General features: G+C 43.1%; 1 protein-coding gene across 1 annotated transcript; it reads right to left on the bottom strand.

Moving 5' to 3' along the window:
* Positions 1-17979: 17979 nt before the first annotated feature.
* Positions 17980-20743, bottom strand: LOC140204471 (probable G-protein coupled receptor 139). Its single transcript, XM_072271191.1, has 2 exons — positions 20674-20743; positions 17980-18881 (listed from the first exon to the last, which is right to left on the bottom strand). Exons 1-2 carry the CDS (start codon positions 20741-20743, stop codon positions 17980-17982), a joined length of 972 nt encoding a protein of 323 aa, XP_072127292.1.
* Positions 20744-24100: the final 3357 nt, after the last annotated feature.

Below are 24100 nucleotides of genomic sequence, written 5' to 3'. Positions count from 1 at the left end.
GGGCTGAGAAGTGGTAGATAGAGTTCAACCCGGGGAAGTGTGAGGTGGTACACTTTGGAAGGACAAAGTCCAAGGCAGAGTACAAAGTAAATGGCAGGATACTTGGTAGTGTGGAGGAGCAGAGGGATCTGGGGGTACATGTCCACAGCTCCCTGAAAGTTGCCTCACAGGTGGATAGGGTAGTTAAGAAAGCTTATGGGGTTTTAGCTTTCATAAGTCGAGGGATAGAGTTTAAGAGTCGCGATGTAATGATGCAGCTCTATAAAACTCTGGTTAGGCCACACTTGGAGGACTGTGTCCAGTTCTGGTCACCTCACTATAGGAAGGATGTGGAAGCATTGGAAAGGGTACAGAGGAGATTTACCAGGATGCTGCCTGGTTTAGAAAGTATGCATTATGATCAGAGATTAAGGGAGCTAGGGCTTTACTCTTTGGAGAGAAGGAGGATGAGAGGAGACATGATAGAGGTGTACAAGTTAATAAGAGGAATAGATAGAGTAGGTAGCCAGCGCCTCTTCCCCAGGGCACCACTGCTCAATACAAGAGGACATGGCTTTAAGGTAAGGGGTCGGAAGTTCAAGGGGGATATTAGAGAAAGGTTTTTTACTCAGAGAGTGGTTGGTGCGTGGAATGCACTGCCTGAGTCGGTGGTGGAGGCAGATACACTGGTGAAGTTTAAGAGACTACTAGACAGGTATATGGAGGAATTTAAGGTGGGGGCTTATATGGAAGGCAGGGTTTGAGGGTCGGCACAACATTGTGGGCCGAAGGGCCTGTACTGTGCTGTATTATTCTATGTTCTATGTTCTATGTAACTTGAAACCCTGTTCCCTGCACCATCTCCTCAGCAACTTATTCATCCATGTTATCACCTCATTCCTGGCTGCACAAGCCCGTGGCACAGGAGGTAATCCGGACATTACAAATTTGGAGGTCCTTCTTTTAAGTCTCTACCTTTACTCTATATACTCACTGCGTAGGACGTCTTCTTCTTTTCTGTTTTTGTCGTTGGTGCTACTATGCGTCACAGACTCTGGTTGTTCCACCTCCCCCTTGAGAATATCCTGCAGCCACTACAATACATCATGAACCCTAGCACAGGGAGGCATCCCGGTATCTCTTTGGTAGTCACTGCACTAACTGACTTTACCCTTCCCTGTCGAGCCTCAGAGCCAGCCAGAGTGATTCGAGCCGCTGCTGTTGCCTTGATCCGATGGGGCAACTCCCCAGGAGTATGCAATGCGGTATCCTTGATGCTGAGGGGAATGGCCACAGGGGAACCCTGCAATGACTTCTTAACCTGTTACCTATCCTGGTGATCAGGCATCTCCTGTCCAAAGGCTGTGCAGTAGGTGTGACCACCTCTTCAAAAGAATAATCTGTAATATCTTTAGCCTCCCGAATGATCCTGAGTCCATCAAACTCCAGCCATGATAATAACTCAGTCATGATCGTGTGGAGAAGTAGACTCGATGGGCTGAGTGACCTAGTTTATTTTTGCTATGTTTTATGGTCTTATCTTATTTGTTTACGGAACTATTTCCCCTCTTTTATATACGTGTAAACGTTGCCTTCACGTTTCTTCAAATTTTTAGAAGTTTCGAAGGTATATTTAATGTCAGAGAAATGTATACAATATACCTGAAATTCCTTTTCTTCGCAACCATCCACGAAAACAGAAGAGTGCCCTAAAGAATGAATGAAAGTTAAATGTTAGAACCCTAAACCCCCCTCCCACGCGCAAGCAGAAGCAAAGCAACGATCCCTCCTCCCCCACCAGCCAAAAAAATAGCTTCGGCGCCTTCCAGCGAGCACTGAATCGTGCAGGAAAGCATCAATAAAGACAGATATGCAGTACCCCAAAGACTACTCGTTCACCCGGTAATTCGACATAGCAGAGGCTCTCTTTCTCCTTAATAAGGGAAAAAGCGATGTCTCCGTTTCACAGCAAGAGGTAAAACATAACAAAACAACTCGCTGATTTATGACGTTAAAAGTCCTATGCGTCGCTTTCCGAGCTCTATGCCTAAAGCACTCGGGTCTCTGGGCACACAGCCAGCAGCCAGCTTGCTGCTTTCGATCTTCCGTCTTCCACGACACACCGATTACCTGCAGAGGCACCGACCTCGAGTCCGCCTGCCTCCAGAGCCACGAAATCCCGAAACACGAAGGCGAGCTTATCTTCTAGGCCGTGTTCTTGGTATGTCGAATAACGATCAGTCGTGAGACCCCGAGAGCGGGTCGGTCCCATTCCCGCAAAGAACCGAAGTCAGCGTGTAACTGCAGGTTAGGGTCTTCAAAAGAACCCTGAAGGGAAAAATAGAGATACTAACGATAGTAATAGAGCTATTTCTGAAGATGCACGCAAAGGAGTCGCGGTTAGGCGCCATTGTCTCCTAAGCTCCTCCTTCTTGCCAGTTTACTCAATTAATTTAGTTTCTTCTTTACAGTATTCCACTTGTTTAATACTGTACATCTTTTACTTCGCTACTAATTTTAAGAGTTGTAGAATCATAGAACTCTATAGCGCAGAACAGAGCTACAATGCCCGTGCTTTGCCCAACTACTCTGATTCAATTACCATATACGGTCCATATTCTTTTATGTTCTAACGAAGGGTCTCGAGGCAAAAGGTTGACTTGCACCTTTGCCTCCACAAATACTGTCTGATCCGCTGAGTTCTTCCAGCATTCTGCTTTAATCTGTTTCAGATTCGAGCATGGATAATCTCTTTGTTTCCTGGTATACCTCAGCATTTCAAGTGCCAGATTAAATGTATCTTAAATGTGATTTTTGCATTTGATTATACATCACCTCTAGCAACGAGATGCAACCACTCACTGTCTAAACGCTTTTCACTCAAGTTCCACTTTAATTCCCTTCCTCCCACCTTAAAATAAGTCACCTCATGTCTTACCTATTCATTCCACCAGTAATTTTTTCTAAGTAAGTTCACGTTCCACTGTGACGTCATACTTTAACATTGATCATTCCTAAGAAAACAAGAACAACTTATCCAATGTCTTCCACAGCCGAAGACCTCATTTCCAGGCAATATCTTGGTGAATTTCCTCTGCACCATCTACAGTGCAATCACCCCCATGCTATGGGGTGGCAAGCAGACTTACAAAGAATAATCTACCTGAGGTCTAACCAGTGGTTTATAGCAGAATATCCCATATCTTATATTCTATGCGCAAAACTATGATAGCATGCATGCGTTCTTCCCCACCCCTTTTTGATTTGAATAGGCAAAGATGAACAATTTCTTTCATTGTGGCATTACTTCTAATGCAATATATCTTCCTTAAGGATAAAGACTTGACTTCTTTAATTATTTCCCCTATTTACCCTTCTGTTTCATCTATTTCCTAGTTCACATTAGCCAATTTTTCCAACATTCCAATGTAATCATCTTTTTTTTGAGTTTGAGTCAGGTGTCATACCAAAGTTTCTCAGCTCATCCTCAGAAATTCTATCATTCTTCCCCACTGGCTCTTTTGTTATTAGATCATTAATTATTCCTCTCATCATCAACATTCTGGGCCATTTTTGCAATTTTGATATGTCTCATCTATTGGATAGTGAACATTGTTCACGGTATTTAAGAAGTTTCTGTTTTCTTAAGAGAGAGATCCACTACATGTACAGCCTACACCTTGTCAAGGGCAGGCAGAGGGCAGCGCAGCACTGCAGCTAGTGCTACCGCTGTCTTACCGCTCCGCTGATGATTGGTTCAGTCTTGACTTCCTGTGTTATCTGTGTTTATTATACTGCCTACGGCTTTCTATGTTCCTGTGCATTCTCGCCACACTAGACCATAATACAACCAGTCAGGATACTTAGGCAGTATAGCTATAAATGCTTGTTATAGTTTTTGGTGAAAAGCCAAACCTCCGTATCTTCTAAGAATGTAAAGACACTAGTGAATCTGCTCTGTGCTTGCATCTACTTGCTGGGCACAGGACAAGGTATCCATTATGTTAACACCCAGGAACTTAAAGCTGCTATCATCTCCATTGGTGATACACACATGTTCTTCCTTCTTCTCCTTCCTGTCGTCAATAATCAGTTCTTTAGTTTCTCTGATGTTAAGCAGGCATTTGTTGTTGTGACAACACTCAACCAAATATCAGTTTTTGGGCTTATAGCCTGACTTATCACCACCTGTGGTTTGATCAACAACAATGATAATGTCGGCGAATTTATGCTTGGCATTGGAGCTGTTCCTTCCCATCAGGCACGAGCAAATCCACATCCGCAACAGGGAGCTTGTTTTAGTCAGAAGAAAGGACAAGGGTAGCATGATAAAGGGAACCTTGGATCTTGAAGAAGGTGGTTAATTTGGATCAAGAAAGAAAAGGAAAAATATGTGAAGCTTAGCAAGTTAGAAACGAATCCATGAAGGTTATAATGAAACCAGAGAATAACTTAAGAAGAGCATTAGGAAAGCCAGGAGGGACCATGCAAGGTCTTTTGTAAGCAGGATTAAAGAGAACCACAAGGCATCCTTTAGTCTTGTGAGACCATGGATCTGCACCTGGACAGTCTTCACTCTCCAGGGCGCAGGCCTGGGCAAGGTTATATAGATGATGTTGTCCAAGGGAAGGGCATTAGGAACCATACAGCTTGGCACCAGTGTCGTCGCAGAGATTTGTGTGACTAAGTGTGTGCTCAAAGACACCTCGGCTGGGGCTCAAACTCACGACCTTCAGATCGCTAGTCGAATGCCTTAACCACTTGGCCACGTGCCCACACAAACATTCCATACATACATCAGGAATAAGAGGATAATTGGGGAGAGGGTAAGACCATTCAAGGATAAAAGGTGGTAACATTTCCATGGATGCAGAGTATCATGGTGAAGTCCTCAATGAATACTTTGCATTGGTATTTTCCAAGGAGAAGCATTTGGAGGATAGGGAGTTCAGTGCCAAGAGTAATAATATACGAAGTAAATGAGGAGTTCTCGTTCGGTCCCTTAAAGAGCATCAGGGAATGTAAGTCCCTAGGCCGTCATATACATAATAGCACAGTTTATTGAGAGAGGGAAGAGAAATGATTGCTGGAACCTTGACTAATATCTGAGTTGGAGCACAAGAGGAAGCAGTGATTTCATTTAGGTCCAAGTCTGATGTGAAAAAAGGCAGCACGTCGCCGCAGTTTTCAGCGTTAGACTCTTCCCAATTAATGAACGGGATTCATTAGAACAGGATAATAAAAAAAGGCAGAGGCAAGCTGAGCGGCCATTGTGCGAGGAGGCCAATGTTGCAGTGGCTTTGTTTCATGAGGCTTGGATGAGGTAAGTATCTAATAAGTTTCTTGTTCTTTCTCTTTATTCTTTGTTCCTCAATTGTTAGGGCACAGTTAGTACAGTGAGAATGACTCTAGCGGCTATGATTTGTTCGGCGTGAGACGTGGGAATTCTAGAAGATGTCTTGTGTCGCAGAAAACCACATCTCCACGAGGTCTAGCACCTCAGCGAATGTGTTAAGGAGCTGCAGCTGCATCTCGATGACTTTCAGCTCAAATGAGAAACCGAGGGAATGAAAAATATTATCCAGAAGGAGGTAGTAACTCCTAGGTTGCAAAAACTTGTAACTTAATGACTTCCAGGAGAAGCAAGGGAAATGTGTAATCAGTGCAGAGTACCCCTGTGTATATTCCCCTCAATGATAAGAATACCACTTTGGATATTGTTGAAGGTGACGACCTACCAGGGAGAGCCGCAGCAACTGGTCTCTGGTGCAGAGTGTGTCATGGTTCGGTCCATGAAGTTCGGATTGCTGGATTGTTCCTGTCAAAACTCCCTGTTGGAATCCCTTCTCGGCCCCTTCCTCCTGAAGCTTTGCCCTGCAACCAGTGCCTGAAGCCTTGCCCTGCCTCGCCTGTAACCCTTGCATCGCCTGAATCCTCGTCTGCAACCTTCGCCTGCACCACTGTAAAGTTCAACCATTGGAGCAGGACTGGAGCTTTGCTGTGTCAGGATAAGAAACTGTCTGTCGTTGTTTGGAACTGTCTCTCTGTGCCCACGCCTTCGCTGGGTAGGTCCTGCCGTTTGCCGCTAACTTGTGTTATGAATTGTCTCTCTGCGTTCTGTGTACGAGTCCTGGCCCTATGGCCTGCTCCCTAGGAGGGGTCCTACCTCTGTGCAGAGCTCCGGCCCCAAGTCCTGTTCCCAAGGAGGGATCCCGGCTCTGTGTTCCATGTCTCTGCGTTCCTGTCCTCTCTCAACCAAGGATTTGCTTCCCTGTCTCTCAAGACCAAGGCTCTGCGTTCTTTCACTCCCTCGTCCAAGTCAAGGTTTCGTGTTCTCGTCCCGTCCATGTGCCTCGCCCAGCCGGTGCTGGGGTTACCTCGTCCTGTCCTGGAGTCACACGTCGAGTCCTGTAGCCACGTCATGTCTTCTTCTACTTCTGGAGTCCCAGCCCGAGTCAAGACCCAGATTCTGAGTCCTTGCCCAGTCTCTGGCTCAGAGTCCATACTCAAGCCTCAAAGAACCCAAGCCTCCTCATGTCCTCGCCTCGAAGAACCCAAACCTCCTCACGTCCTCGCCTCGAAGAACCCAAGCCTCGTCATGTCCGCGCCTCGAAGAACCCAAGCGATGAAATATTCAAGCCATGAAGAACTCAAGTCATATCCAGTCTTGTAGCCACGTCATGTCCTTGCCTAGTTCCGGGATCCGAGCCCGAGTCAAGACCCATGTTCTGGGTCCTTGTCCAGTCTCCGGCTTGGATTCTAAGCCCAGGGTCATAGTTCCCAGTTCCTAGTCCTGGTCCCGCTCGCTTAACCAATGTCCTAGCCCAAGTTTGTGTTCTTGTCCCAGCTCCTAGTCTGCATCCAGTCACGTCCCTAACTCTCGTCTCTAGTCCTGTCCTGTTCTTAGTACTTCAGTGTCTGCGTCTTGCATTTGGGTCCGCTCCCAGTGCCGACCCCAATATGACAGAGTGTGGAAATCCGGCTCAGAAGAGAAGAGAGGTGAAGAGAACCGCAGTTGTGATAGGAGTTTCCCTAGTCAGTAGAATAGAGAAGAGATTCTGTGGATGCGACAGAGGCACCTAGATGATATCCTTCCTTCCAGGTGCCAGGGTCGGAGCCGTCTTGGATCGGGGGCAGAGTGGGCAGCCAGAAGCCTTGGTACATGTTGGCATCAATAACATGGCTAGTAAAGGTGAGGAGGTCCTGAAGGGAGATTTTAAAGAGCAAGGTAAAAAGTTGAAAAGCAGGACCTCTAGGGTAGTAATCGCTGAATTGCTGCCTGTGCCCACACCATTGAGGTAAGAATAGAATGATTTGGTAGATGATTGCATGGCTGAGGAACTAGTCCAGGGGATGGGAGTTCAGAGTTACTGATCATTGGCATCTCTTGGGGAGCAGGTACATTAGCCGGGAGGATGTGGAATCGATATGGGTAGAGCTGCGTAACACTAAGGGGCAGAATATGCTGGTAGGAGTTGTGTACAGGCCACCTAACAATAGTAGTGAGGTTGGGGATGGTATTAAACAGGAAATTAGAAATGTGTGCAATAAAGGAACAGCAGTTATAATGGGTGACTTCAATCTATATGTAGATTGGGTGAACCAAATTGGTAAGGGTGCTGAGGAAGAGGATTTCTTGGAATGTATGCGGGATGGTTTTTTGAACCAACATGTCGAGGAACCAACTAGAGAGCAGGCTATTCTAGACTGGGTATTGAGCAATGAGGAAGGGTTAATTAGCAATCTTGTCGTGAGAGGCCACTTGGGTAAGAGTGACCATAATATGGTGGAATTCTTCATTAAGATGGAGGGTGACTTAGTTAATTCAGAAACAAAGGTTCTGAACCTAAAGAAGGGTAACTTTGAAGATATGAGACGTGAATTAGCTAAGATAGACTGGCAAATGACACTTAAAGGGTTGACGGTGGATATGCAATGGCAAGCATTTAAAGATCGCATGGATGAACTACATCAATTGTGCATCCCAGTTTGGCAAAAGAATAAATCAAGGAAGGTAGTGCACCCATGGCTGACAAGGGAAATTAGGGATAGTATCAATTCCAAAGAAGCATACAAATTAGCCAGAAAAAGTGGCTCACCTGAGGACTGGGAGAAATTCAGAGTTCGGCAGAGGAGGACAAAGGGCTTAATTAGGAAGGGGAAAAAAGATTATGAGACAAAACCGGCAGGCAACATAAAAACTGACTGTAAAAGCGTTTATAGATATGTGAAAAGAAAAAGATTGGTTAAGACAAATGTAGGTCCCCTACAGACAGAAACAGATGAATTGATTATGGGGAGCAAGGACATGGCAGACCAATTGAATAATTACTTTGGTTCTGTCTTCACTAAGGAGGACATAAATAATCTTCCGGAAATAGTAGGGGACAGAGGGTCCAGTGAGATGGAGGAACTGAGGGAAATACATGTTAGTAGGGAAGTGGTGTTAGGTAAATTGAAGGGATTAAAGGCAGATAAATCCCCAGGGCCAGATGGTCTGCATCCCAGAGTGCTTAAGGAAGTAGCCCAAGAAATAGTGGATGCATTAGTGGTAATTTTTCAAAACTCTTTAGATTCTGGACTCGATCTTGAGGATTGGAGGGTGGCTAATGTAACCCCACTTTTTAAAAAAGGAGGGAGAGAGAAACCAGGGAATTATAGACCGGTTAGTCTAACATCAGTGGTAGGGAAACTGCTAGAGCCAGTTATCAAAGATGTGATAACAGCACATTTGGAAAGCGGTGAAATCATCGGACAAAGTCGGCATGGATTTGTGAAATGAAAATCATGTCTGACGAATCTCATAGAATTTTTTGAGGATCTAACTAGTAGAGTGGATAGGGGGGAACCAGTGGATGTGGTATATTTGGATTTTCAAAAGACTTTTGACAAGGTCCCACACAGGAGATTAGTGTGCAAACTTAAATCACACGGTATTGGGGTTAAGGTATTGATGTGGATAGAGAATTGGTTAGCAGACAGGAAGCAAAGAGTGAGAATAAACGGAACCTTTTCAGAATGCAAGGCAGTGACTAGTGGGGTACCGTATGGCTCAGTGCTGAGACCCCAGTTGTTTACAATATATTTTAATGACTTGGATGAGGGAATTAATTGCAGCATCTCCAAGTTTGCGGATGACACGAAGCTGGGCGGCAGTGTTAGCTGTGAGGAGGATGCTAAGAGGATGCAGGGTGACTTGGATAGGTTAGGTGAGTGGGCAAATTCATGGCAGATACAATTTAATGTGGATAAATGTGAGGTTATCCACTTTAGTGGCAAAAACAGGAAAACAGATTATTATCTGAATGGTGGCCGATTAGGAAAAGGGGAGGTGCAACGAGACCTGGGTGTCATTATACACCAGTCATTGAAAGTGGGCATGCAGGTACAGCAGGCGATGAAAAAGGCGAATGGTATGCTGGCATTTATAGCAAGAGGATTCGAGTACAGGAGCAGGGAGGTACCACTGCAGTTGTACAAGGCCTTGGTGAGACCACACCTGGAGTATTGTGTGCAGTTTTGGTCCCCTAATCTGAGGAAAGACATCCTTGCCATAGAGGGAGTACAAAGAAGGTTCATCAGGTTTATTCCTGGGAAGGCAGGACTTTCATATGATGAAAGACTGGTTGAATTAGGCTTATACTCATTGGAATTTAGAAGATTGAGGGGAGATCTGATTGAAACGTATAAAATCCTAAAGGGATTGGACAGGCTAGATGCAGGAAGATTGTTCCCGATGTTGGGGAAGTCCAGAACGATGAGTCACAGTCTGAGGATAAAGGGGAAGCCTTTTAGGACCGAGATTAGGAAAAACTTCTTCACACAGAGAGTGGTGAATCTGTGGAATTCTCTGCCACAGGAAACAGTTGAGGCCAGTTCATTGGCGATATTTAAGTGGGAGTTAGATATGGTCCTTGTGGCTAAAGGGATCAGGGGGTATGGAGGGAGGGCTGGTGCAGGGTTCTAAGTTGGATGATCAGCCATGATCATACTGAATGGCGGTGCAGGCTCGAAGGGCTGAGTGACCTATTTTCCATGTTTCTATGTTTCTAAAGGTACAATCTGTGTGAAAGGGATGGGTTTCACCTGATTCCGAGGGGTAGCAATATCATTGTAGGCAGGGTTGCTAGAGCTGTCGGAAGGGCTTAAACTAATTTTGCGGGAGGATGGAAACCGGAGTGACAGGGCTGAGGATTGGGTAAACATAGAAACATAGAAAATAGGTGCAGGAGTAGGCCATTCGGCCCTTCGAGCCTGCACCGCCATTTATTATGATCATGGCTGATCATCCGACTCAGAACCCTGCACCAGCCTTCCCTCCATACCCTCTGATCCCCCTAGCCACAAGGGCCATATCTAACTCCCTCTTAAATATAGCCAATGAACTGGCCTCAACTGTTTCCTGTGGCAGAGAATTCCACAGATTCACCACTCTCTGTGTGAAGAAGTTTTTCCTAATCTCAGTCCTAAAAGGCTTCACCTTTATCCTCAAACCGTGACCCCTCATTTTGGAGTTCCCCAACATCGGGAACAATCTTCCTGCATCTAGCCTATCCAATCCCTTTAGGATTTTATACGTTTCAATCAGATCCCCCCTCAATCTTCTAAATTCCAACGAGTACAAGCCCAGTTCATCCAGTCTTTCTTCATATGAAAGTCCTGCCATCCCAGGAATCAATCTGGTGAATCTTCTTTCTACTCCCTCTATGGCAAGGATGTCTTTCCTCAGATTAGGGAACCAAAACTGCACACAATACTCCAGGTGTGGTCTCACCAAGGCCTTGTACAACTGCAGTAGTACCTCCCTGCTCCTGTACTCGAATCCTCTCGCTATAAATGCCAGCATACCATTCGACTTTTTCACCGCCTGCTGTACCTGCATGCCCACTTTCAATGACTGGTGTATAATGACACCCAGGTCTCGTTGCACCTCCCCTTTTCCTAATCAGCCACCATTCAGATAATAATCTGTATTCCTATTTTTGCCACCAAAGTGGATAACTTCACATTTATCCACATTAAATTGCATCTGCCATGAATTTGCCCACTCACCCAACCTATCCAAGTCACCCTGCATCCTCTTAGCATCCTCCTCACAGCTAACACTGCCGCCCAGCTTCGTGTCATCCGCAAACTTGGAGATGCTGCATTTAATTCCCTCATCCAAGTCATTAATATATATTGTAAACAACTGGGGTCTCAGCACTGAACCTTGCGGTACCCCACTAGTCACTGCCTGCCATTCTGAAAAGGTCCCGTTTATTCCCACTCTTTGCTTCCTGTCTGCTAACCAATTCTCTATCCACATCAATACATTACCCCCAATACCGTGTCCTTTAAGTTTCCACACTAATCTCCTGTGTGGGACCTTGTCAAAGGTCTTTTGAAAATCCAAATAAACCACATCCACTGGTTCTCTCCTATCCACTCTACTAGTTACATCCTCAAAAAATTCTATGAGATTCGTCAGACATGATTTTCCTTTCACAAATCCATGCTGATTTTGTCCGATGATTTCACCGCTTTCCAAATGTGCTGTTATCACATCTTTGGTAACTGACTCTAGCAGTTTCCCCACCACCGACGTTAGGCTAACCGGTCTATAATTCCCCAGTTTCTCTCTCCATCCTTTTTTAAAAAGTGGGGTTGCATTAGCCACCCTCCAATCCTCAGGAACTAGTCCAGAATCTAACGAGTTTTGAAAAATTATCACTAATGCATCCACTATTTCTTGGGCTACTTCCTTAAGCACTCTAGGATGCAGACCATCTGGCCCTGGGGATTTATCTGCCTTCAATCCCTTCAATTTACCTAACACCACTTCCCTACTAACATATATTTCGCTCAGTTCCTCCATTTCACTGGACCCTCTGTCCCCTACTATTTCTGGAAGATTATTTATGTCCTCCTTAGTGAAGACAGAACCAAAGTAATTATTCAATTGGTCTGCCGTGTCCTTGCTCCCCATAATCAATTCACCTGTTTCTGTCTGTAGGGGACCTACATTTGTCTTTACCAGTCTTTTCCTTTTTACATATCTATAAAAGCTTTTACAGTCAGTTTTTATGTTCCCTGCCAGTTTTGTCTCATAATCTTTTTTCCCCTTCCTAATTAAGCCCTTTGTCCTCCTCTGCTGAACTCTGAATTTCTCCCAGTCCTCAGGTGAGCCACTTTTTCTGGCTAATTTGTATGTTTCTTCTTTCGAATTGATACTATCCCTAATTTCTCTTGTCAGCCACGGGTGCACGACCTTCCTTGATTTATTCTTTTGCCAAACTGGGATGAACAATTGTTGTAGTTCATCCATGCAATCTTTAAATGCTTGCCATTGCATATCTACCATCAATCCTTTAAGTGTCATTTGCCAGTCTATCTTAGCTAATTCACGTCTCATACCTTCAAAGTTACCCCTCTTTAAGTTCAGAACCTTTGTTTCTGAATTAACTATGTCACTGTCCATCTTAATGAAGAATTCCACCATATTATGGTCACTCTTACCCAAGTGGCCTCTCACGACAAGATTGCTAATTAACCCTTCCCCATTGCTCAAAACCCAGTCTAGAATAGCCTGCTCTCTAGTTGATTCCTCGACATGTTGGTTCAAAAAACCATCCCGCATACATTCCAAGAAATCCTCTTCCTCAGCACCCTTACCAATTTGGTTCACCCAATCTACATGTAGATTGAAGTCACCCATTATAACTGCTGTTCCTTTATTGCACACATTTCTAATTTTCTGTTTAATACCATCCCTGACCTCACTACCACTGTTAGGTGGCCTGTACACAACTCCCACCAGCGTTTTCTGCCCTTTAGTGTTATGCAGCTCTACCCATATCGATTCCACATCTTCCCAGCTTATGTCCTTCCTTTCTATTGCGCTAATCTCCTCTTTAACCAGCAACGCCACCCCACCTCCTTTTCTTTCATGTCTATCCCTCCTGAACATTGAATATCCCTGAATGTTGAGCTCCCATCCTTGGTCACCCTGGAGCCATGTCTCTGTGATCCCAACTATATCATAATCATTAATAACAACCTGCACTTTCAATTCATCCACCTTGTTACAAATGCTCCTTGCATTGACACACAAAGCCTTTAGGCGCTCTTTTACAACTCTCTTAGCCCTTATACAATTATGTTGAAAAGCTTGTTTACAAACAGAAGCAGTGTGTAGTGAATATGCTAGCAAGGTGAGGCTAATGATAGAGCAAATTACAGTGAACAAGATAAGTTGCAATATAAAAGAGGGACAAATCCGAAAAGGGCGATGAAAACAAGGATGAATGTGATATATTTGAATTCATGCAGTATACCAAATAAGCTACGCAAACTTGTAGCCGGGTTACAGATTGGCTTGTATGTCGTTGTGGCAGCACTGAATCGTGGCTGGTAGAAGACTGTACCTGGTAGCTTAAAGTTCACGGATACACATTGCACCGAAAACCGAAGGGGCGAGGTGGGTCTGTTGGTAAAAGAAAGAAATCAAATTAATAGCATAGGATCAGAAGGTGTATAATTGTAGGTAAAGCTAAAAAATTGCAAGGGTAAAAAGATCCTGATGGGAATTATGCACAGACTTCCAAACAGCAGTAAATATGTAGTCTACAAATTACTACGGAGATAGAAAATGCATCTCAAAAGTGCAATGTTACAATAGTAATGGGGGATTTCAATATGCTGATTGATAGTGGGGGAAAATGAAGATGACGCCAGTGAACAATGTAACCGAGGGCAATGTCCTCCAGAAGGGAAAAACAACTACTTCCAGTTCTTTCATAACTTCTTTGGCTTTCATGATTGGCTCTGCTACTGTGGAACCCGTGATCTACGTTTTGCTGGCGTGTCTTTGGGCTGAATGGGCAATGTGGCACATTGTGAGCTTTCGGTGAGGTTTCGAGTGAAGTGTGCAGAAGGGAAGCCAAGAAACCTGGAGAGAGAGAGCAAGCCCTTGATTTCTCTCTGATCCAGCTGATTAAAATGTCGAGAAAACTGAAACAATATAGGCGAGAGTGGTAGACAAGTGAGTATTCTGTGCTGTCTACCAACCTCTCGCTCGCTGCTGGTGGAGGATGGTGTCTAGATGTGACGGTCTCTGCTTCCCTCTCATTTGCTTCTCCTGCAGAAAGATCCCTGTGTTCGAATGGTATCTTTCTCCCTCGAGGCTGCCAGAGGATGCTGCCTGCGTCCTGGTCTTGGGCAAGGTTTAATCGGTGTGATTTGTGGATTGGACACTGGTTCGTGATATGATATGTTTCTGCTTTCTGATCACTCATTTTTGTTGTTGTCTTCTGTGCGATTGTGATTGAGGCAGCCTGTGGCCTGTGGCCTGTGGCTTGCACTAGGTTAGGCTGGGCTGAACTGAGTTGAATGTGCTTGTGCTCCTCCGATTACTTTTGTGGGTTGTTGTTTTATTTAATGTATTTTTCACTTGTTTTTTTGCCGTTTGTATGATAGATTTGCACTTTGATTATTGGTGTTTTTCTTTCAACCAGTTCTATGTTATTTCTTTTCTCGTGACTGTCTGTGGGAAGACGAATCTCAGGGTTGTACACCACATAATACTTTGATAGTAAATATACTTTGAATCCTTTAATCAAGTTGGTACTGGATCCCAGGAGAGGGGATTTATAGAATGCCTACAGGATGTCTTTTTAGAGCAACCCGTGGTTAAGCCCACACGGGGACCAGCTATTCTGGATTGGGTGTTGCGCAATGAACTGGAATTGAATGGAGAGCTGAAGCTAAAGGAAGCTTTAGTAGGCAGTGATCATAATATGATAGAATTCCCTCTGCAATTTCAGGAGAAGCTAGAGTCAGAGGTATCAGTACTAGACATGAGTAAAAGGAATTACAGGGGCATGAGAGAGGAGCTGACAAGAATTTACTGGAAAGAAAAACTAGCAAGGGTTGACAGCAGAGCAGCAATGTCTGGAATTTCTGGGATCAATACGAAAAGCATAAAATAGATTCATCCCAACAAAGAAGTATTCTAAAAGAAGGATGATGTAACTGTGAATGCCAACAGAAGTCAAAGCCAATAGAAAAGATAAAGATTGGCATATAATAGAGGAAAAATTAGTGGTAAGTTAGAGGTAAGTTTTGAAAACCAACAGTAGGCCACTAAAGATGTCATAAAGATGGAAAAGTTGGAATACGAAGATAAGATAGCCAATAACATTAAAAAGGATACCGAAAGTTTGTTAAACAGCACATAAAACAATAATAACAATAATATTAACAGATAATACTAATAATAAAAATAATAAATGTAGATGTACAAGTTGACACAAAGTGCATGTACTATATGTAGTTAAAACTAGAGGGCTAGGGGTAACCCTAGGTAATTTCTAAGGTAAGGACATGTTTGGCACAGTTTTGTGGGCCGAAGGGCCTGTGTTGTGCTGTTGCTTTTTTTACATTTCTAAATGTAAAGGGGAGGCAATAGTAGATATCAATCGACTGGAAAATGATGCTGGAAAAGTAGCAATGGGGGACAAGGAGGTTGATGCCTAACTGAAGGAGTATTTTGCATCAGCCTCCACTGTGGAAGACAGCAGCAGCATGCTGGAAGTTCAGGAGTGTCAGGGGTCAGAAATGTGTGAAGTTGCCATTACTAGGAAGAAGGTGCTTGGGTAATTGGAAGGTCTGAAGGTAGATAAGTCACCTGGACAGGATGGTCTAACCCCAGGGTTCTGAAAGAGGTAGCGGAAGAGATTGTGGAAGCATTAGTAATAATCTTTCAAGTATCAATGGATTCACACATGGTTCCAGATTACTGGAAAACTGTGAGTGTCTCTCCAGTCTTTAGAAAAAGAGAGAGGCAGAAGGCCTTTGGCAACATATCACACATGAGGCTGCTTGTCAAGTTAAAAGCCCATGTTGTTATAGGGAAGATTCCGGCATGGATTGAATACTCGCTCGTCGACAGGAGGAAATGAGAGGAAATAAAGGTAGCCTTTTCTGGTTGCTCCTACTGACTACTTGTGCTCCACAGGTGTCTTCATTGGGACCACTTCTTTTTATATTTTTTGAAAATGATTTGGACAACAGAATTGATGGTTTTGTGACCAAGGTTTTGGACAGTAAATGATAGGTGGAGGAGAAGGTAGATTTGAAGAAGCAGAGAGGCTGCAGGAGAACTTAAGCAGATGATGAGAATGGACAATGAAATGATAGATGGAATGCAGCATCGGGAAATGAGTGGCCATTCACTCTGGTAGAAGGAATTAAAGTGTAGACTACTTTCCAAATGGAGAGAAACTTCAAAAATCTGAGGAGAGCGGGGAAGGTCCACGTGTAGGATTCTTTAAAGGATAATTTGGAGGTTCATTCGGTGGTGAGGAATTAAATGTTATATTAACATTCATTTCAAGAAGTCTAGAATATAAAATCAAGGATATAATGTTCGTGGCTTTATAAGGCATGAATGTGGTCTCACTTGGAGTATTGGGAGCAGTTTTGGGCCCCTTATCTAAGAAGCGGCGTGGTTACATTGGAAAGGATTCAAAGCAAATTCACGAAAATGATTCCGGGATTGAAAAGCTTGTCATATGAGGAGCGTTTGATAGCTCTAAATCTCTACTCATTACAATTCAGAAGAATGGGGGTGGGGGGTATCTCTTTGACACCTAACGAATGTTGAAATGTCTCGATAAGGTGGATGTGGGGAGAATTTTTCCTATGGTGGGGAGATTAACAAAAGAGGGCACAGCCTTGAAGGTCGCCTATTTAGTACGGAGATGAGGAGGAATCCCCTTAGAAAGAGGATGGTGAATCTGCAGAATTGTTTGCCACCGGCCGCAGTGCAGGCTGAGGTAGATAGATTCTTGATTAGCCAGGGCACAACGGAATGCTGGGAGAAGGCAGGAGATTGCAGTAGAGATGAAATCAATAAAATCTGCTTTCACTTTGACGCCAAAGAGACTGTTTTGTTGATCAGTGTCAAAAAAAGTCAAATTAAATCCACTGTGATTCAATGTTGTAAAGCAATAAAACATACACACACACACACACACACACACACACACACATACACATACACACACACATATATATATATACACACACAAACACACAGAGGGAGAGACGGGGGGGGGGGAGGCTGAGCGCGAGGGGCCGGGGGGGCGGGGGGGGGGAAGAGATTGCACATGTTAGGGACATTGCCATTTTGAAGGATGCCAAGCAAGGGATGATATTTTATACACTCTGGTAAACGCAAAGTGATAACGTGAGAATGGAGAGGGGGAATAGGGGAGTAAGAGATTGTGCAAATATGGAGACTGACAGGGGGAAATGGCGATCAAGAGAAGGGTGGGTAGCGAAGAGGGAACAGAAGACAGGAATAGATGTACACGATCACGCCGAACTGTGTGAGTACACTTGTGCTGGAAATTTCCCAATGCCGTCTAGGAATTTGTCTCTGCGGCACCCTGCATTGTTAACTCAAAACACAACGCAAGACGAGAGGGGACAACTCCATCTTCAGCCTGGGATCATTGCAGCCTTCCAGATTTAATTTCGAATTCTCCCAATTCACACACTCTTGTAAAATTTATCTGAATTTGCTATTATTGCCTGCCATTAATTTAATTCAATTACTCCCCCCCCACCCTATCTACATATCTGGAAACACAATATACTTCTTTCTGACTTTCGGCCGGATTTATCCGATTCGAAGTATTCCCTCTGTTCTACTGTCCTCTGCAACGTACTCTGTTGTTGAACGGTAAATTGCTTTTGTTTCCCTTCGGTTGCGCCGAAGAGTCTCGGAACTGAAATCTTGATCATCTTTCCTCAGATGCTGGCGTACACGTTGAGTGCTTCCAGTATTTTCTGCGTGGATTAAGACAGTTCAGCTTTACTTGCCCCAGCCGAGAAAACTCAAATACACAGTATTTGAAATGCAGGTGAATAATAAGTACAGCAATAACGTTTTGACCTCGGAATGTGCACAGAAACTTCTGATTAAAAGGGTATCAACTCAGATTTAGACTTTAATTATTTCATGATTTTACATATTATATTAAGTGGATATATCACAGCGTTCTTTAACTGCTTTCTGAAACTACTCTGAGTTACGGCGTATATAAACGTATTAGTACAAGAATTCAATAACTGAAACATATTAGCACTTTCTTGTAGAATAAATTTGGGATCGTTGTAGCCGACAATTTGATAACTATTCGTAAATCGCTCATAACAAAATTGTACAACATATGTCATCCACAAGAGAATGAAACTACCCGAGATAGTAAACAGTAAAACGATGGATTTCCTCCGGTTGTCGATCTCTGGGTCACCTTGTTTCTCTCCATTGCCATGCACACGAAGCCTCCTGCGAGCTTTACTAGCTACTAGGATGTACCTGACGGTCAGAGCATTGAACAGGAGTATCAGGAAGAACGGAGCGAACGGGGTCAAAATACGGTCGAACCAGTCGAATGCTCTCCACAAGGCAGAAGTATAACGGATTTCCTTCACACTGCAAAACCAGGGAACATCATTGATCACAAACATAGGTTCGTGTATAAAATACCAGGGTACGCCTTTCAAACTTCCGAAAACACTAATCGTTCCAATAACCGCAACCGCCGTCTTCTCGGTGCAGTATTTTGTTTTCAGCTTTTGGCAACAAATGGCCACAAATCGATCAAAAGTGAAAGCGACTGTCAACCAAACGGAGCTGTCCCTGGTTGAATAAATTAAAGCAATGGTGAGACTACATACGGGTGTAATGGACAGAAAGCTACCTGGGAAATAAATACCAGGAATCCTATTTAATAAAACAGCCGTGATAATAACTAGGAGATCCATCGCCGCCATTGACACCAGGTACTTCGTTATACACCGGGAGAGACCACATCTTCCTTTGCAAAGGATCACAATCGCCATTAAGTTAACTACAAAAAAAAAGGAAAGACAGAATAGTATTATGTCGAATAAGCACCTCAATGGTATTGCGCTAAGTACAAATATCAGCAGTGTAGATTTTGGCCATCGAAAAAGCAGCGTTTAAATTTATAAAGGTATGCACAAAGATGTTAAATACATCAACATGGTCAGTTTTCTGTGTTCAATTACCCGTATAGTCAGCACCCTTTATCCCTGCTGCCACTTGAGGAACTGAGAAAGAGCGGGGTGCAGGGGCGGAATGGTCGGATGGATTGTGGAGAGCGAGGATAGAGAGTAATTGATTAATGGAATAAAATCAGTCGGAAAACATATGCTTTACAAGTTAATTGCAACTCACAATTCATCAATGAACTTCCATTCGATATAGAATATAACAGCCCATTATTATAACGTAAATTTATTAATATAAACCGAAATTTTCGTTCTTATTTTGGTTATATTGGCGCCATCATCGATAAATTGACGTATTAATAAAACCCGGGCTATCCATATTGGTTAGAACCCATTGCCGTTCTGGTGAATTCCAAACCAAATGGATGAAAACAATCATTTCGGTTACTTCCGCAGCTGTTATTGTGGTAAAGCAACATTTTGCTATAACCTTTAAAAATGATGCTAAGAGACGTTCAGAAACATAGCGTCACAGCGCCAGACATTCTTCAAGAAAATATTTTTAAGTGCGTCGCAGATTCTCCCCGTGACCATGTTGGTTTCTTCCCGGTGCTCCAATTTTCAAAGGCGTGCAGGTTAGTGGGTTAATGGGGTATTTTAAATTGCCTCTATTCTGTCACCAAGTAACAAAATCTGATGAAAATTCATTTGGACATGGGGATAATAAAAATAGGATTAGTAAAACAAGTGATAGATGATAAACATATTCTTCGCTTGCCAAACGGGACCTATATCTGTGTTCTGTCATTGTATGAAAACAGGGTTTGGGAAGAACCCGCTGTGTTCATGCAAAACCGTGGAAACCTAAGGCAAAAATCTTACTGTTAATTTAAGTTAAATGCAGGAAGTTAAGATAATAATATTTGATTTCATACTGATTAACATCGCTAAGAAAAAATCGGCCTATTAATTAATAAGTGGGTCTCACATGAGATGTGCAGTTCTGAGATCGTAAGAGGACCGTATTCACAATTTCCACCTTGGCTCATTTCCCACCCCGGCGCATTCTACATGCTGGTGCCAGATTGAATATTTTTGCACCTCTTATGGACTTTACGTAAATAAAATACAATTTCCATTTCATTTTCCCACTCACATCCAATGCCCATGGCACATAGTACGACCTAATTCACAGCGCGACTTTATATTTTGAAATAGTACATTGACTCATTACTTTTCGTTTCCCCCAATCTGTAATCACAAGTAGGAAGAAAAGGAGCCTACGACTCGAATTATCAACATACTTTCAGAACAATAAATAAAATTATAGGCACTTCAACATAGCTTAAAGTAGAAACTGCTTTGGTTGCCAAAATGTTCTTTTACTTCCCGTCTAGATGTTGACGAATGAGTTTAGACAGAACCTGCTGGAAACTTGCGCAGGCAAAATCGCAGGTATATTTTAAATGATTATTGTGAGGTCTATGAACGGGCCACTTTCCATTCCCCTGCGTCGTATCTCCGCGTTCACTTCGGGAAATTAAATCAGGTCAATTAATACTGAGGTACAAATAACAATTCGCATTATCCATCAACCCAGCCACCAAACAACGGACTCTGGAAGAAACAGGCTACAGTAAGGAATAATATCCTGCTGAAAAGTTTCACCTGGAATAGCGCATACTGCAAGGGCAGTGTAATAAAGAGCGTACACTGGACCTCTCGGCGGGGCATGCATCTGTGCGAGCGAGTCTGTTCGGAATCGCACATACATTCAATCTAATTGACATTCACACGATCCTTTATATCCAATCATAATGGACGAGTCCTCCCTCCTACCCCAATTCCTGAGAGGTACAACTAGAAAATATCTTAATTTACCATTAAATAATTCCAACCATCTGAGAATATCTTTGTTATTTACATTCATTGAAGAAACATAGCATAGCAATTAGTTTGAGTTTCGTTTTTCATGCAGAGAAATGGATCAAACTGAATAACATGCTCATTTAAAAGGATATTCACAAATTTCTGTCTGTCTATCTATCTATCTGTCTATCTATCTATCTATATCTATCTATCTATCTATCTATCTATATATATATATATATAGAGAGAGAGAGAGAGAGAGAGAGAGAGAGAGAGACACACATATATTCACTCCACAACATCACATGAATATTCAATTGAAGTCTCACTTCTCTTCGCTCTTCAGCACACTTTCAACTTCTGCCACACCGGCAAAGTCTGAAGCGTTTCCGTCTACATTCAAGTTCTAAAGTCATCTCTGGGAAAGCAATACTTTACCATTGATCCCTGGGAAACATGGCTTGACATTTCTCATATATCAAGGCAACCTTTGCTTTGTTGTTCTAAAATGTCACTGACAGGGATCGTGTTGACCAGACCTGAAATATTTCATGCTTTTCTGGAGCTTCTCCATGAAGGTAACTAGATTTGATAGCCATTATCTGATGCTGCCTATTTCATCTGAACACATGGTAGTGAAGAACAACCCATATGATGCAACTGGCGTTTATCTCAGACTCGAATCCAATTCTGCATTTTCTTATCACAATCCATTGGTGTATAACTTTTCCGAAAATCTTTTCTAGGCTTCCTATTCACATATCTGCGAAGGAGTGCAAATCCATGGCCTATCTGGTCTAAATAGTCCTAAGCAGTGTTTCTAGACTGGCATATAGCAGGTGCAGTTGATTATACGTTATATTTTATGTAATGTTACAGAGAATGTTTGCTTCAATAATTTAATATTTCAAGGCATGGCAATTAATTCAAATTGAACAAAATGTGTTATCCATGCAGAAGGATACAGGGGCAACCAACGGTGCCACAAGTCTTCGCAAAGTGTGCTGCCATGTTGGGGCCGCCCGCCAGGTCAGAACGGATGTATTTCGTCTAGAAGTGCCGGGTGTACGTTAGCAAAGATATCTGGAGCATAACTGCAGTATTTGCTATATGTCGTGCAATTGTTTCGGAAAATAAACCTGTATTGTGATTTATTCCCAAAAGGACAATGTAAGGTTATTGCACAAGATTCTGATCGTCATGGTTTGGGTAGGGTGCAAATGTCAAAAGAAATATTGTGAAAACGGAAGAAGAGATAGAAAATATCTAACTCCCTTTCTCTTGAGGTTAGAAATAGGAGATCGTCTTCTAACGAAAAGGGGCTTGGTTAGAGTAGATAGATAGATAATCTCTCTACTTGTGGGGATAAACCTGAGCAAAGGACACCTATATAAAGCAATCATCAAGAAAATAACACAAGGAGTGGTGTGCATCTGAGCCTTATTAACGTGGCACCTCGTCAACAGTTTAAGGGACAAGTATTACGTTGATGCAAATAGATGAGAAAGTCAGCATCAGACTTGAAGGTAGGATAAAAACGTCCATTGTCTCAGACAGCGTTTACTCTGCCATATTTTCAATTTATTCTATGGACTCCATTTACGTTCGCAACTGATCACGTCTTATTTACAGTTCAATACTTTCTCCACATCAACCTTTCTGTTAGCTCACCAACAACGGTCAGACATTATTTAACTATACGTTTTCATACAGTAAACGTACTCGATGGAATTCTTCATCTGGTTGGCGTCGTGCAATTCTATCGCCACTAATGGCAGGAGGACAGATACAACATTTCATGGCTCATATTTTCATCTTGTACCACGAAGTTTGGATTTCAGTTCCGCCATTGTCCTTAAATGTATTCCATCGATATCAGCATTAAATAAAGCTAGCCTCTGCATTTCCACGCCCGCCCCTTTGTAAAATTCTTTATGTGCCGTCAAAGAGAAATGAAAAAACAAAGCATCCTGCTTAAATTGTACAAACTATAACCAATTTCCCTCGGGATCAATAAAGTATGACTATGACTATGACTATGACTATGCTCCATTCGTCAGTTATAAATGCTGCCAAAAATTTTGGCCCAACCAATTTGGACAAAGCAGAATTCACCATATTAATTGTTTTGCGTCAATAAAACTACTTTACATTGTAAACCACAAATCTCTATGCATTACAAACTCCGTTCCAATCGGAAGTTTCCAGCAGTAAAAGTTAACTTAAACTGACACATTCAAACACTGCTATAAGTTGTATGACAAAGCACGGCGTTAACTGCAATGTGCAAGCTGAAATGCATAGAGCAAACGAAACACTGGATAGAAACTATAAATATAATTCAAGTTCACTTTTTGTTCTTCAAGTCCTGCTCGAATCGTAGTTCACCGATTATTGACAGCACTCCATAACGTACACAACTGTGTCTACGCCCAACTGGACTAGCCAGCGAGCACTGTGAGGGTCATGTTTTTTGACTTCTCCAGTGCATTCAACACCATCCGCCCTGCTCTGCTGGGAGAGAAGCTGACAGCGATGCAGGTGGATGCTTCCCTGGTGTCATGGATTCTTGATTACCTGACTGGCAGACCACAGTACGTGTGCTTGCAACACTGTGTGTCCGACAGAGTGATCAGCAGCACTGGGGCTTCTCAGGGGACTGTCTTGTCTCCCTTTCTCTTCACCATTTACACCTCGGACTTCAACTACTGCACAGAGTCTTGTCATCTTCAGAAGTTTTCTGATGACTCTGCCATAGTTGGATGCATCAGCAAGGGAGATGACGCTGAGTACAGGGCTACAGTAGGACACTTTGTCACATAGTGTGAGCAGAATGATCTGCAGCTTAATGTGAATAAGACTAAGGAGCTGGTGGTAGACCTGAGGAGAGCTAAGGTACCGGTGACCCTTGTTTCTATCCAGGGGGTCAGTGCGGACATGGTGGATGATCACAAATACCTGGGGATACGAATTGACAATAAACTGGACTGGTCAAAGAACACTGAGGCTGTCTACAAGAAGGGTCAGAGCCGTCTCTTTTTCCTGAGGAGACTGAGGTCCTTTAACATCTGTCGGACGATGCTGAGGATGTTCTACGAATCTGTGGTGACCAGTGCTATCATGTTTGCTGTTGTGTGCTGGGGCAGCAGGCTGAGGGTAGCAGACACCAACAGAACCAACAAACTCGTTCGTAAGGCCAGTGATGTTGTGGGGTTGGAACTGTACT

This window comes from Mobula birostris, chromosome 10 (assembly GCF_030028105.1).
Source record: "Mobula birostris isolate sMobBir1 chromosome 10, sMobBir1.hap1, whole genome shotgun sequence".
Classification (NCBI taxonomy): domain Eukaryota; kingdom Metazoa; phylum Chordata; class Chondrichthyes; order Myliobatiformes; family Myliobatidae; genus Mobula; species Mobula birostris.
The sequence above is the reverse complement of the archived record's forward strand: the minus strand, read 5'-3'. Positions and strand labels throughout refer to the sequence as shown.

Coding starts and splice junctions, on each gene's coding strand:
- LOC140204471 (XM_072271191.1), bottom strand. CDS start 20,743: ATGCATGCCCCGCCGAGAGGTCCAGTGTACGCTCTTTATTACACTGCC. Junction 18,882..20,673: donor TGCAGTATGCGCTATTCCAG/GTGAAACTTTTC, acceptor TTTTTTTTGTAG/TTAACTTAATGGCGATTGTG.